A 15492-nucleotide genomic window follows, 5' to 3' on the forward strand; every position below is an offset into this window, starting at 1 on the left:
CAAACTAAACTAAATTCTGTAAAATCGCGATGGTTTGGTCCTAACCATCGCGAGGAAATGATGGTAAATTCCTCTTTTCTCGAAAATGACAGCAGGCGCAATGATTTCAAAGGATAAACGTGATCCTATAATTTTCAATCAATCGGGATATTTCATATTTTGCCAGTTGGAATTTTTGCAAATGCATGTTGTCCGTTACCTTTAAAGTGATGACCTTTCAGTTGTTATGATCTTTATTTCATCGATTACTTTTGATACTCCATTCTGTCCTCAATTTTCATGTCAAATTTCTTTCACTCTCAACATGTTGTCATGATATTCCCCTAAACAAACTATTAAAGGTACTAAAAAAACACCCAAATTGCTAGCTCAGTTACACTGAGGCACAGCTCATGCGTACATATCATTTGCGACTTATTCCTAGTGATTTTGATGGAGCGGGTACAAAATACGCTGTTACCTTTCCAGGAGGGGCCGGTGCAAAGTGATTTGACAAGAAGCCGTAATTAATAGAATCTTTGGTCCGACTTGCAATACATAAATGACACATGTGAGCCTGGAACTTTAAAAAATGCCAACATAAAGTCAAAAAATATATCTTCAGGCACAATACAAATTTTACATCCTTTGCCGTGCATTATTTTTGAGGATTGGTGGCTACCGCGGTAGTTTTATGACTAAACTAATTTATACATGTATACATAATACAGTGCGTCTAACAAAAATGTAGCAGTCAAACAATTTGTTTTTTTGCGAAAACTAACTCGTTTCGTTTTGTAAAAAAAAACATTACCATGACATGATAGAGTGTTCCTTCACCCTTGACAGGATTTTTGTTCTGTGTGATTTTGACCTTTTGTTAAAAATAAAAGGCATTCGCATACCTTCTTAGATGCCTTTCATTAGATACCAGATAATCTGAAAAGTGGCCCAACTTGGAAGTCAAGTCCTTTCATTGTAGTTGTATCTCTGGACTAGGGTGTCCAAATGAGATGGGATAAAGAACATTGCTGCAAAAAGAGAGTGCTATTTTTAATATTTATGGATTGACTGCTACATTTTCATTGACACGCGCTGTACAGGGCTTTTAAACATGCGATGGAAGCGGCTAAAGCCACACCCTTTGACAAGTTCGACATGATAATGGGATACAGCTGGCCGTAGCCGGCCAAGTATAATTCGGAGGCGATCTATGTCCATCTATGTCCATCTGTCAGCTAGAGATTCAGTTAGCCGATGAGCATCAATAATGTTGAATTACACAAAATCCATTTGGCGCGTATCTTGTCACTTTCAGCTTTCACTCAGCAAAATTGCTCCAACAACTCACTCCACATGTGGTAGAACGTTTTCAGTGAATTTGAATGCTGAACTTGTTGGGTCTTTGAGAGCCGACGGGCTGATGACGTAGGTAGCACACGGGTTTACGATTGGTTGCTTGCTATCGACGTCATCACCTTCCAGTAACACGATGTTCTCCCCGTTTTGCCTGTGTTCTCCCTCCCCCACCTGGGCGTGCACGTTCGCCTTGGTAGAAGTCTGTGGTGGGTTGGAGTTCCTTTCCTCCACCGTGTTGACTATGAGGTTCCTTGCCGACTGTCTCTTACCGATGGTTCCCAGCATGGGGCGTGGGTTCTCCTCCTGGCTCGGCGTAGTGTGCGCCGTGCCTGCCCCGTGCCTGGCCGCCCATCTCGCTATCCAACTGTTGAAAAAAGCCCGCCGAAAGTTCCTTCTCATGAAGACGTAAAGGATGGGATGCATCAAGGTAGTGGTGTAGCCGAGGGCAACTAACCATCGCTCTAATATATCTAAGGTTATCTCACCACTACTAGCGTAACCCCTAGCCACAATTACGATGCTGATTATCGCGTGAGGTCCCCAGCAAGTGATGAAAGTCAAAATAATGATGGTAGTTGTCCTAGAGACTCTCTTCTCCGGGTCTCTGTGATTGTTAGCAGCCGCTATCACCTTCTTGTTGCTGTCCACTTTCATATTTACGGTTGCTTTGACCAAAGCAGAGTGGATCGTCTTCACGCGAGTGATTCTGATGATTCCATAATACGCGTAGGTCATGACGAAAGTCGCAACAAAAAATATGGGAATGTAGTACAGCTCGTAAAGATGATTGTCCCTGGAACTGAAGAACCAGTAAAAACAGTGATGCTGCTCGGACTCGAATCTCTGTTGAACTTCGTCGAACTTGTCCAAATCTAGCCCGAAGAGCGGAGAGCAGAATCCGAGTAACGAGAGGACCCAGGTGATCGGCAGGATCCAACGAACGTTCCTCATGTTGAATTTCCTCACCAGAGGGTGTGAGATCTTGTCGTAGCGGTCCAGGGAGATGACGACGACATTGACAGCGGAGGCGACACTGGCGAAGGACACCGTGGCCTCGTGGAAGAAACAGAACAGCGGGATGCTTGGGTTGGAGAGGACAGCCACTAGAGTGGATGGAATGGAGACTAGGCAGATGATGATGTCCACAACATTCATGTTGATGATGAAGACATCGCTGACGGAGCGGATGAACTTTTTGTTGACGTGGTAGCTAAAGAGAACAGCTATGTTGCTCAGGACACCTGCAAGCATCTCTATGACCAACACAACCGAAAGGATGACGACGTATGGTATAGGATACACGTAGGAGGAGGTGTCGGAAATAAGGGTAGAGTCATTCATACCCATGTCGCTGTCATTGGTGGCAGCGGTGGGATACGCCATACTGGAGCTGTTGTTGGTGAGCGATGGGCCCATGTTCTCCATATCAGTTGTTACTCAAGATACCATACATTCCACTAGGATGGCAAACACAATCAGAAATGTATTGATTTGCATTCCCTTTCCAGCAGAATCTCTACATAGTAGCTGAACAGAAATGGATTGACAAACCTACACTGTGTCATTTCCAAGTAGTTGTTCGCAATATGATTACTCGGGAACAATCGTTGTCAACGGTCATAAGAGATGCGTCCCATATTTGTTCATGGTCCTCAGCATGTGTGCCGAGATGATTCCAGGTTCATACTAGAACTGCGCAGTGAGGTAGATTGTCCACATGTGCAGATTCGGTAATCTCCATCTGCAAATATAATACGGAAAGAATGAGAAGCTAATATAAATCCCCGTGCGTGTGCATACAAACACTCAAGAGACATTAAAGGGCCGACGGTTACGAGAGGATGCTGAATCGAGACCGGTTTCAATCATTTCAGACAAAATCATCCGTTCCGCTCTCGACATCCACGCCCGGACAGCCGTTATCCCGTATAAACGTGGTAAAATGATCAATTTGCAATGCCGAGGCGAAATTACAAAACTGCGCACAGTATAGGTATTCCATTTCAAATACGCGACTGCGTCTGCACTTAGCCTAAGTAGATGGACTCTGCCCTTTGTCCTTTTTGTTCGTTCAAAAATAATTACGGAATTCATCTTGTCGCCACAGGAAATGAAACCGATTTGTCCAAATGAATACCGTGCATAATAAAGCGTGGACGATTATGAATGCAACAAATGGCGCGCGACGTGTACAGTGCATGCCGGTTCTCTGTTTACTCGGTATGTATGAGTAAACGAAAGCGGGGCTTGCGAAATAATTTATGCAAACGAGTACCATGGTTACCTGATGAATAGTGTCAGTGATGGCACCTTTGGGGATAGTTACGAAAATTGCAACTGTCAGGAAGCGAAGTTCTGCACATCGCGGCGGCACTGCTAATTTGACAACCACCGCGATCTTTTGTATCCTCATCATCCGTCCAGAAGACAACGGAAATTCATCTCGAAATCGATCCTCGCTGAACCTACTATCAGGAATATTGGAAATAGCCTGGCCAAAGAATACCGGCGAGTATCTACAAGGGAGTGACGCCGGCTGTGTGACTCGCACAAGCTATGGGATCAGTGGAGTGTTGGTGCAAATAATAAGATTATATAAATTTATCATATGTTTTGTCCGGGAGTTGACAGTCGTAAGTGGGCAGAGGGGACGCGCGGCCGGAGATAGACCCGGCATCATTAACTCGCCTACCCTCCGGCAATCTGGTTGTCTCGCTGATTGCAATTTCACGGGGATCCGCGAGGTTGGCCCCCAAAACAAGACGAAGTAGAGAGAAAGGATAAGATAGTAAGGATTCACTGACGTGCATGAGGAATTATTATGGAAGGTGTATATGGACAATTTGATTCAAACGAAGTCAATTTGACCGGTTTCCCCGAGCTAGGCAGTGCTGACGCAAAAGTCAGAGGAACAAGTTGACTCTAGGTAACGAAATAATGAAATTTGCCAGAGGGCTCGGATTTAAGTGGATCCGAAACCCCCATCAAACAATTTACATTCAAAGTTCCAAGCACAAAGAATCAAGAACAAGTTATCCACAGTCGGCGATCAGACCTCAGCATGTAACCTCATCTTGCAGTTGTTTGCAAAATCAAAGCCCTTTTCAGAGGGTTGTATAAAATCGGAGAAAGGGTACAGAGAACACAATCTACAAGTCACCTTTCTACAACTGTCTATAAATGTACATCATAGCCTAAACTAACACCAGACACAAAACGGGCCCGAACAAGCCATCAATAAAGAAAGGCGGCAACACATACAAAACTAACAGAAAATGCACCCAAAAAAAAATGAAAGGCGGCTTCTATATTTCAAACAATAGCTCCACAATATTCTTCACAAGGAGTATCCTGCTGGTTTTCAAAATGTCTCAATTACTCGGAACAAAAAAATTGGCTTTTTCGTTTTCAATTTCGTTCAACTGCAAGAGGATGGTCGTGTACATAATTTATATAACAGTGTATTTGGCATCGTCATGGCAACCGGGCGTATAATGGTCCCACTGATAATATCAGTAATTGTTACTGCCGCCCCATAGCGCACCGACAGTACACCAAAAATATCGAAATAAATAACTAAGACCTAAATGCATGAAGCCTGATATATTGCCGGCATACATAAAAAACGAACCTAAAACCACTCGGTGTGGGATTTTTCCTTGAAAAGCCCATTCCCGCATTCTGAATAAATATTCAGTCAGGGAAAGAACACATACCGGTAAGTTTGGGTGTAAACTCAAATATTCAAAAATGTACTTCCTGAAATAATGTTCATCCAAAATTATTACCCAAGTGATGTTGGCTCTAAGTACCGGTATTGTTCTCCATAAAGAGAAATTGACAACCGTATTTAAAGATAATCATAAAATTATGCATCTTCATAGGGAACAGAAATGAGAAAACCAATGCTGAAACCTCCCAAGAGTTTGAGTCACATTCCGTACGCTCGTTTGTCTGTTCTCTCTTAACTCTTACTGATAAGGTTTAGCCCACGTTCGAATGGCTTTTTTTCGGCTGTGACTTCAATTTTTTGACATCAATGTGCCACTGCGAATAGCCATAGCTGGATAAAAAAGCCACGTAGGACATAACCTCATTTATACACTGAACATTACTACATACCGTACCTATTAATACATGTATGCCATACGTCCTTTCTCTATGTATACACCGAATAGTTCAACAAAGGCACAATATTCATGCATATTGTAATGGCTTTTTGAGAGGGAGAAAATCACTCCCGTATAATCAGATTTTTCTAGTTTTCTACAATTTTGGTCCAGTTCCGTGCTTTGTCCCCGAGAACACAGCCTTGTTAATTTAATTTACGCGCTGGAGAACTGAAAGGTACCAGAAGGTCATGATTATTCCCGAGCCTACAGCACTGTCACAACGTCAACATTGAGAGTCAAGTAGCTATCTATTTTTTTTTTCAAAAAGATCGTGACCGACTGCTCCAACGCACCAAAGTTGGCAGATAGATTCGTATAGCCCCCACTAAGATAATATATTACACGCCGGCTATTTACGATTTATGCAAAGTACGCACCCTTTCAAAACGAATTTAAGGTGTCACCCCCTGCTAAATACAGGGTGAGTAAAAAAAAAAAAAGCGGAACCAAGAGCCCCCATAATATATTTCATATTAAAAAAAAAAATTTAGAACCAAAAATAATAATGACTGGAAAGGCAATTTCATAAGCTAATTTTAGATGAAAACATTACTGAAATTGCTCAATCTGTTCAAAGAATATCACCATTTAAACGCAATGACCCTAAAACCTGTTTCGACCAAAAAAAAGCAATTTATATGTGTATTCTGACTGTTTGGAACAACAAAGAAAATGACACAGAAAACTTGTTTCAACAACTGTCAACAACTGTGGTACACAATATCTTTATTTACAACCCTGGTTAGGCAAACAATATGATCTATAAAATCCTCTTCTTTTTTTTAAAAGACGGGCCTTCAAAAGGACTTTGTTGAATATTTTAACTTTTAAACTGAGGTTTTATCGCTGGTGATGTTTGAAGACAATTGTGACGACGATTCTTGAAATCGCATTTTTGGACGAAAGAGGTTTTAGGGTCATTGTGTTTAAATGGTAATATTCTTTGAACGGATTGAGTAATGTCACATTTTTTTCATCTGAAAGTAACTTATGAAATTGGCTTTCCGGTCATTATTACTACTTGGTGCTACATGTTTTTTTTTAATTTGAAATATAATTTAGGGGGTTTGGGTTCCGCTTTTTTTTACTCACCCTGTATCTTCTCTAGTAGGGCTATGATAACTATCTGCCAAGTTTGGTGCTTTTTGACCAGTCACGATTCCGACCATATGCCACCTGACTATGATACTTAGAACACGGGTGAACCTCCCATGACCCAACGTGCAAGACTGTCAGGATTGCTTCACATTCACTTTTTTAAAATTTATTTTAACTATAATCAGATATGCTTTACGAAAGGCAAAGTTTATTCCAGATGAAAAGATTCGACATAGTCTAATTTCCAGTAGTTTATATTAAAGATATCACCAAACGCTCGGGATGACAATGGGCAGTGTATCATAATGTTAATGTCTGAAATGAGCCGAGCACATGGAAAAACGTCTATAGTACCTATATGAATACGAAGGTTTTTTTTTAAATTCTCGTTACACTGCAACGTATACTATTTTGTTTGAAACATCTGATACTTAAAATAGTGTCTGATTATGACCACTGTTCATCCAAGTCGTTTAACTGAAGCATGTTGCAAAATGCAGTCATCTCCAAAAGTACTCTTGATTTACAAGCAACTTGGGCCCTATAAAAGTTGCGCTGTAAAATTTCACAGGGCAAATTCGGCAGGGTGCCGAACGACGTCGGGAACGTATTCTAGTTACTCATTACACGCACTAAAGAGTCGTTGGGAACGTACTCATTATACTAAACGTACGGTTAGATCATTTCTGTTCAGTTTCATGTCACTTAGGGCCTACTTCCTTGACGTATTTAGGACTGCATACAACATTGCAGCAGGCATAAAGCTAAGCGTGAATCGAAATGATCGATAAGCCTCGTTCCTTCATTCAAAAATGCAAAATCCTTGTCAAAATTGCATGTTGGGCATTTGCTCTCGATTGCGATAATTTGGATGTCGTCATTGTCACCGAACGTAGCCTTGGCACACATGACAAGCCTGCTGGCCCAATTTTACTGAAATTCTGACGTCGGAAGGGCAGTGGCGCTTCAAAACACTTCAGCCGGGGCGAACACGAGCTGCCGATCTGAAATATAATCCCAAATTGCAGTGCGGAGATTATTTGCAGAGAAAAACACTTAGACCTGTGCTAGCTGTCCAGAAACTGGTAACCAATTTTACATGCAACGTACATGTAAGGGTATATTCGGTAGGCCTATAGCCCAACATTCGATTAACATTTTAACCTGTATACGATTTACGTCAGGCCGAGTTGAGCCGGACTTCCAGAGCTGTAAAATTCGTCATGCCAGCATGTCCCCGTCGGCAAATGTGTTTGTTTGTTTGTTTGTTGGGGTTGTTTGTTTGTTTGTTTGTTTGTTTGGGTTTTTTTTGCATCTCTGTAAAGTCATTGACTATAATACACTGCAAAAACTGCAGTGTTAAATTTACACCATTGGTATCTATATAGGACCATCTGGTGTTAAATTTTACTGGTGTTGTCCTATATAGATACCGAATGGTGTTAAATGAACACTACAGTTTTTGCAGTGTACGCATGCGTGGAACATATCACGTGAACGAATAAATATGTCACCTGATTCGGAATAAATTCATATAAGTGAGCTTATATATATTTCATGACTTGTGTGGTTTCCCTATAGCATGCTGTGTTAAATCGCTTACAAGAGAATTTTCTTTCCTAAATTGTGTTTAATCAAGTCGTGATGATCGGTAAAATATATTGTTTACTCTTTTCTTCTAATTCGTGGTTCTGGAGGATTTTTTTTAAACGGAAGTTAAGTCCAAGAAACATTCCGTTACCAACTGACGCATGCGCATTGCGGTCACTGACTATACATGTACTTGGTTTCAGAAAATGTAATTGCCCCCCTCCCCCCCCCCCCCCCCACGCGGCCTCATAACTATGACCAATTGCGGAAATCAACAATTTGCATTTTTGTTTGTACCCATATTGGTCGAAAGAGATTTGAGTGGCACGCTAAGGGACTCCATGGAGCGCATACCAAAGAAGTTACGGTTGCATCACTATCATTCGGTCTATAGCAAAGAGGGTTTGCTTGCTCACAAAATGGCCAAGCTCAGATGGCGGTGTTTTGTGTTCCTTTATGTTATTCGTTCACAAAATTACTGGACTTACAAATATTCCCCCCCCAAAAAAGATTTGTGCGACGACAAAAAGTCATTGAAAGAATAATCATACAGAAAAAAGTCTGTGGAAGTACGCATGTGACTTTCCAAATTAGTGCAGACCTCGGAAACATATACAGGCAATGACAATTAATACCTAGTTCTGAAGATCATGGTTAAAAGTACCACTATTATATAATAGTTCCTGCATGTGCTGAACACCAGGTTAACTTTTACGGCTATATTATCACTTGCAATTTTAAAGTGATTTACCCCCTCCCGTACGAAGTAAGAATATCTCTCAATATAGCCACCAATTTTCAGTAAATATTCGAAATAACATGCACTTTTTTGTCTTCAAATAATAGTTATCATCTTTATGTAATTAGCTCCAGGTTGACTCCCCCGAACGTTGGTTCATGAATACGTGTGCATCTAATGAGCATCGATTTTTTTTTCTCTGTGTTACTCATTAACGAGTCTTTGTCGTCTGTCTCTGCTATAGGTGGTATCATCCTTTGACTAAGAACAAAATGGCAGTGCGTAGGTTTTGTTTGGTGCAGGTGTTAATTAACTCCAAAGGGGGTGCCAATCAATAGGCCTACTGGAAAACCAATGTTATAGCCATAAAGGTTTTTCTGGCGCTGTGGGGGAGATTCCATCAGTAAACATTTTGTTGTCTAAGCTTTTGTTTTGGCTGCAGAGTAATTCATGGTTTTAATAATTTCCTCGTCTAAATGTCAGACGGGCATATAGGTTTTCGCAGGGCGGATATGAAAACTGAAGAAGCGTGCAATTATTGTACGTACATTGTATTTCTTTATCCATAATCATCCGAAACTCAACATTTTCTTTAGCTCTTGCCGATCAGTTTTTTTAGTCGAGAGTTTTAGGCGTATCTGAAAGGGGAGCAATTAGTGCACGCCCCATCTCCCCGGTCGAGGTATGTGCCCCATTAGGCCTTATTCACGAGTCGGCCATATTGGATTGAGAGTGAGGTAAAATCTTCATTTTTGGAACTTGTGTAGAGAAATGAAAGCAATGACGTTACAAATTAATACAGTCTGCTCTGATGAATTATTTAAAATAAGTGATTAAACATACTCTTATGTTTTTAAGCCACATTTAAAAAAAAAATGAAAGTGCGGCTATAGTGAATAAATAGTCTGGCACCATCCCATTCAACAGTTCACAAGTTATGAAATACATTCAGGGAACACGGCACAAATGGCCAACTTGTGCATAAGGCCCATGCCGCCCCTCTTATAGAATTTAGGGAACTGCAAATGACCCTTTTATTGTCTGAACGCGTTGAGTGCAGTGCCCTCCTCTAGAAAATGAGGGTCCTACGTGCCCCCTGCAATTATTTCGTTCGACAAATAGTCAGGTTTGCATGTCGAAGTTGTGACAAACATTTTTTCCATTTTAAAAAAAATCATAATATCACCTCCAACAAAAGTCAAGAGGGTTTTCTGATTCCATTGACTTCCTGAGGAAGAAAACGTACGTGACCGGCGCACCTCCAGCTCCGCGCGTTGAATAAACTGCAAAAAGGCGTGAAAAACATAACGTCACTAGTGACGCCACCAGTTATGTCCCAAAGGTGTTTCACATGGGGTGAACGGTCTACCTTGCGTGTGGTTACTATAATAACTGGCTACTCGGTAGGGTACTGAACTCTTCAAAAAAAAACTTTTCTTTACCCCGGCAACTCAAGTTATTGCTATTGCCGATAGAAGAATAACGAATGTCTGAACCCTACGGAAATTCTAAGAAAGGAACTCTATGGGGAAATATATGTAACTGCATCCATCGTAAAAAAAAGACAGTGTTTTGACCGCCTCCTGTTGATCTTATTCTTATCTTGTGGAGGTTTTGAATTTGTTGAAATTTTGAGGGAAAAAAATGAATTGGATTTGTCCTACATATATTGCTTACAATTCGGCTGGTTAGTTCAAGTACACGCACACGCTACTCTCCGCGTTTTAAAGAAAATTTTACGCTGAGTAATGTGACGTTTACGGCAAAAGAAATACGTGATCAAACACAAACAAACAAATAAACAATTCAAAACAACAAAACAAAAAGAAACAATCCTGGTTCCAAAAGATGCTCAAAGTATAACTTCGTTCTACAAATTTGGGGTCCACATTTCCCTGCCCCTGCCTACACTAGTCTGACAGTTATATATGATTTTATAATTCTGGAAGCACTCGTTCAGGCTGTCCGATCTCCAAGACTGATAAGGAATAGCGAACTGACAACTTCCAACAAATACATAATCGTTTGAAGACATTCTTTAGATACCTGAAAGGCAAAATTCAGAGGTAACGGGGACAGGTAAAATGTCAAACTGTGGACTCTAATTTTAAAGAATAATCCACAAAGATTGTCTAACAGCCAGGTACATTACAACTAAAACCATTCCCAATTAACTACATTCTGAAGGGAAAAATACAGTCCCTATCAATTGAGAGTCAAAATATTATCCAGCTGATGACTACTTCACAATTAAATTCACGCACCATTTCTTCCAGTCAATCAAGCAAGTGTACTTACCTACTCTGACAGCCCTATCGCGACATTATGATGTACGTGTTCTTTACAGCCTTACTTCCAAATAACAACTGCATGCATTGGCTCGCTATACTACAACCAACGAACTGACGCGCGCGCAGTCTCCAATTTCTCCACCCAAGACGTAGCAGGAGATGATGACGATGATGACAAAGTTTCCTCATCCATCGCCGCCTGGGAGCCAGTGTCAACAGACAGTTGGAATGCTGAGCAAACAAAAGACTGCACCGGGCCAACCAGACAGTAATCAGTCAAAAGCCTTGGGCTAAATGAGATGATTTGAAACAAACTAATAACATCAATCCAAGACGATCGTGTCATAATGACTGGCTCAGCCATCGGGCTGACGGGCGTGTATAATGAAGCAAAGCGTGTACAGTTGTACGTGTACCAGACCCAATTTCACTGAGCTCTACATGGTTATCAGCAAAAACGTGCCCGTGTGCATACCTATATGAACCTGCACCTTAAGAGACCCGTACATTAGTGTTTTATGGGCATCTAAGACATTTTGGTGACCAATGCACACGTACCGTCATTGTCATTCTTTGTATAAATTCCGGGCGAAAGGTATTTTATATATATTTTACTCTAATGTAAATTTCAATATTCATTAACAAAAACTGTGATAATAATTATGAGGTAGAAGCTTAGGCCAAAAAAAAGGCTCCGGTTTCTGGTATGGAGCTTGCCCAAAAAGTGGTGCGGCGACGCTGCTTTTTTTTTTTTTTACCTGACTTTTTTGCTTCAAATGTCGGCTGATGACTGCAAATGGTGCCCGACTAAACTTAGTGCAAATATATGGGAGTCCAGAGAGGCCACATAAAGCTTATTCTCGATCATAACCCCATCTAAAGACACGTTAAAATTGTGCAGCAGCAGGATTCCAGTCAAACCAGTGAGTTTTTCATTGGAAAAAAAAACTTTTTCATTTTGCCGACACGCATGGCTACGGCCGGCGACGCGCGCGCATACCAGAAACCGGAGACTTTTTTTTTTTGCCTTAAGAGTATTACAGCAGTTTTCAGAATAACATTTTAGCAAATTTCACGTTTTTGTTTCAGTACATGATATAGGTTTTGAGGTTTTTGTCAACAGAAATTCGTGAAATTTTAGCTCCATGTTTCGAGTTCGACTTAAAAGTTTCTTGTGCTTTGGGGTTCGAGATCTTATCTACATAAAATGCAAAGTATGGTTTCTCTGAATGACTGTTAGCTGCATGTGCCGGAGTACGTGGATAACACGGAAATTGTCTGGTTTTCGTGAATTTATACCAGCCTTCAGAAAGCTCCGAAGAAGAATGTGTCTTTGGGTATGAAGGCGTTGATTAGCACAACTGTGCCCGATAGGGGGCGTTTCGGGTACCATATTTCACAGCAAGAAGGCCTAATTGGGCCGTATCGAAATCTCTTGTCTATGGCTATGTTCCAGGTACTTGTCCGTTGCAACCTACGACCGACGACAGACGTAGCTGTAGCTCTGGATTTCCGTTTCGACCGCGACAACCTATGAAGAAGTTCTCGTTGTAATGTACATGTACATCTGTTGAGAAACAAACATGGTTCATAGAAAAGTCTGTGCCCTTTGTTGGCATCCAATACTTAAAAGATCGCACGAGGGTTTTAAAAAAGAAAGTGGTAAACAGCACTTCATTACATAATTCAATTTTGGACGCACGTGCACGATGGAATTTCGCCGCACGAAATTCAGTAAAGGAAAATTGTCTCCATTCTCGAACAGACAATGTCGAGCGTACCTCTCCCTACGGAACGTGATCTGACAGAGGAAAGACCTCTCCTTGACAAGACGCTCGGATCGTGGAATTGCAGAGTGCTGATTGAAATTTCCCAGGGTCATAGGGAATCTCTCTGACTGATGTAACTAATTTGAAGAATTAAGGCCGCATCACGAGAGTGCGAAGTGAATTTCACGTTCAGAAAAATGATCGCCGGCGTTGTAAATGTCCCCAACTTTTGTTATTTTCCCAGAGCTTATGTTTACCCGACGTTAGTCGAACCTTTCAAATATGATTTCACTTTGGTTGTCGAAAGCCACCTGGCTGAAACTGCTGATGAAGTTGATAAAAATGGTGTTGATAATTCTGTCACTTTTGTTTATCTCTTCGCTGATTACGACAATTGTTTTTATGATGCATTGCTAATGAGTCACAGCCTTTTAGAAAGGAGCAAACAAATTGTCTTACCAAAAAAAATATGACTATCTATCTGTAATTTTGTTGCTAGACAACTATTGTTTTGTTAATCATTCACAAACGACAAGTGAACATGGAAAAAGACTTAAACAGGAGGATCAATTTCTCACTCAATGGTAACCTCAATACATCCCTTAGCTTCAGGCGAAGTACTTGAACCGTCTGGAAGGACGACAAACAATCTCTTCGATACTTAAACAAAATTACGCACAACACGGTGCATTTTGTAATGCCTTGCATTATAAGGAGATTGTCTACAGTAATGCAATCGCAATTATCTTATCGTGAAGTACTGTGTATACTCCGTGCTTTGTTTATAATCCTTTGTCTTACGGAGGCTGATGCGTATGGATCCCTCTCATGAGCGAAACCCAAGCATCTTATAACATCCCGCATTATACTATTTATAAACCTTATATAATACATATATAATTATAATAGCAAACGATAAGAAGGAACAAATCGCAAATCTTGGGGGAAAAACCACTGCGCAATGCCAAGTTGTATGGGGGGGGGGAGTGCGTAATGTAATGCACATGAGATGCATTGAATGCTTGTTATTGAAATTGTTGGTACGTAGTTCAGACAATTTTTGCTAATCTGGTGTTATTAAAAGGCACGTAGGAATATTGGTAAAAACGGGTAAAAGAACCTACCCATTTAATGAGAAAAATCTTACTTGAATTAAGGATAGGGATGGCACCTTGAAAATACCCTATGAAATTATTCCGCCTGAAATGGTATCGTTCGGAAGAAAACAATAATTGAAGATGGTTTTAAAAAAAGTGTGCCGGCGGGCACACTTTCTTGTACGTGATTTTGCAGCGGAATCCCGTTACGAGACCCCAAAACATGTGCAAATATTTTCTGTTTTCTCAAAATGTATAGTTTACATTTTCACAGGCTTATTGTAAATGCAGCATACGAGCAATGTTGTTGCTTCAAACGAAAACAATTAAATGCACAAAAGCAACTGATCTTATTTAAATTCAAAAGAAGAATCATACAGACAGATTTAAATCGCGATTTATATTCTTTCCATAACTGGCTAACTCCAAACCATGCAAGCGTATTATTGATATCAAATAAGTGATCAAATTAACATAGAATGCACCGAGCAGGTATGCAATCCTCACGCTTCGATTTCGAAATGCAATTTATCAGTCAGTGTCAAAATTATCAAGTAAAGGACGATCTCGAAACTAGATAAAACACAAAGAACTACCGCCACGGGATATTGGAAATTTCAAGAGAACTTTATCAAATTAAGCTTTAACTGTGTGAAACCACGAGAGCGCGACTTTAATGTCGGTTCACTATACCACGAAAATGACTGGCGGTAATTATTCACTTAAATAAATAAAAGGATGGTAAAATCAATTTTATTTTCCACAGTTCCTATTCTCAATGTCAAGGTACTGCGAGCACAGTTCGTTGATGTTATCAAAGTCCCCGTGACATTGGTACACTGTGATTAAATTAAAGAATTATTTTACTTTTTTTTTCTCAAAAACTTGGTCTCAGAATATTACTTATATTAGAAATGAAACAAATCCTGCTATGCACAGCTGAGCCAACGCAGAATTCTCGAAATGTTTGAAATTCAGTGTTTTCGCCTTGAATGTCTGTTCTTGCCTAGAGCTATTTTGAAGGTTCGCCAACTCTTCAAACAAAACGAGAAATTGAATATTCAATTATTTTCCCATCTTACCTCCGCACTGCTCAGATCGTCTCAAATTCCTTGCGCTCCTGCCTCCATCATCTGCCGACTGTTCTTGTTCAATGAAACTCAAACACAAGAGTGAATAACCGTCGGTGCTGTTTAACTCATTTCCGCTATTGCTGTGTTAATGGATGTGTTGTTGTTTCTCCAATGGTGTCTTTTAAAATAATTTGGCCAACGTTGTCACAGGTGTTTTTCCTAGGCTATGCAGCACAAGCCGTACGATGCCAACCTTAATTTCCAGAAAACTAAATTTCTAGCGTTCATTGATTATGTAGTCACGATGGCGTCTAGTCACACGAGA

At 40.5% G+C, this 15492-nt stretch overlaps 1 protein-coding gene across 2 annotated transcripts; it reads right to left on the reverse strand.

Annotated features, from left to right (window-relative positions):
* Positions 1–1204: 1204 nt before the first annotated feature.
* Positions 1205–15492, reverse strand: LOC119742177 (G-protein coupled receptor 22-like). 2 transcript variants are annotated; one of them, XM_038218216.1, is made up of 2 exons: positions 15177–15492; positions 1205–3079 (listed from the first exon to the last, which is right to left on the reverse strand). In XM_038218216.1, the coding sequence occupies exon 2, from the start codon at positions 2761–2763 to the stop codon at positions 1327–1329; it is 1437 nt and encodes a 478-aa protein (XP_038074144.1). In that variant the 5' UTR covers positions 2764–3079; positions 15177–15492; the 3' UTR covers positions 1205–1326. The 2 variants fall into 2 exon arrangements, with proteins under 2 accessions (XP_038074144.1, XP_038074145.1); XM_038218217.1 differs by lacking the exon at positions 15177–15492 and adding an exon at positions 11236–11459.

This window comes from Patiria miniata, unplaced genomic scaffold (genome assembly GCF_015706575.1).
Source record: "Patiria miniata isolate m_02_andy unplaced genomic scaffold, ASM1570657v1 HiC_scaffold_5, whole genome shotgun sequence".
Classification (NCBI taxonomy): domain Eukaryota; kingdom Metazoa; phylum Echinodermata; class Asteroidea; order Valvatida; family Asterinidae; genus Patiria; species Patiria miniata.

Coding starts and splice junctions, on each gene's coding strand:
- LOC119742177 (XM_038218216.1), bottom strand. CDS start 2,763: ATGGAGAACATGGGCCCATCGCTCACCAACAACAGCTCCAGTATGGCG.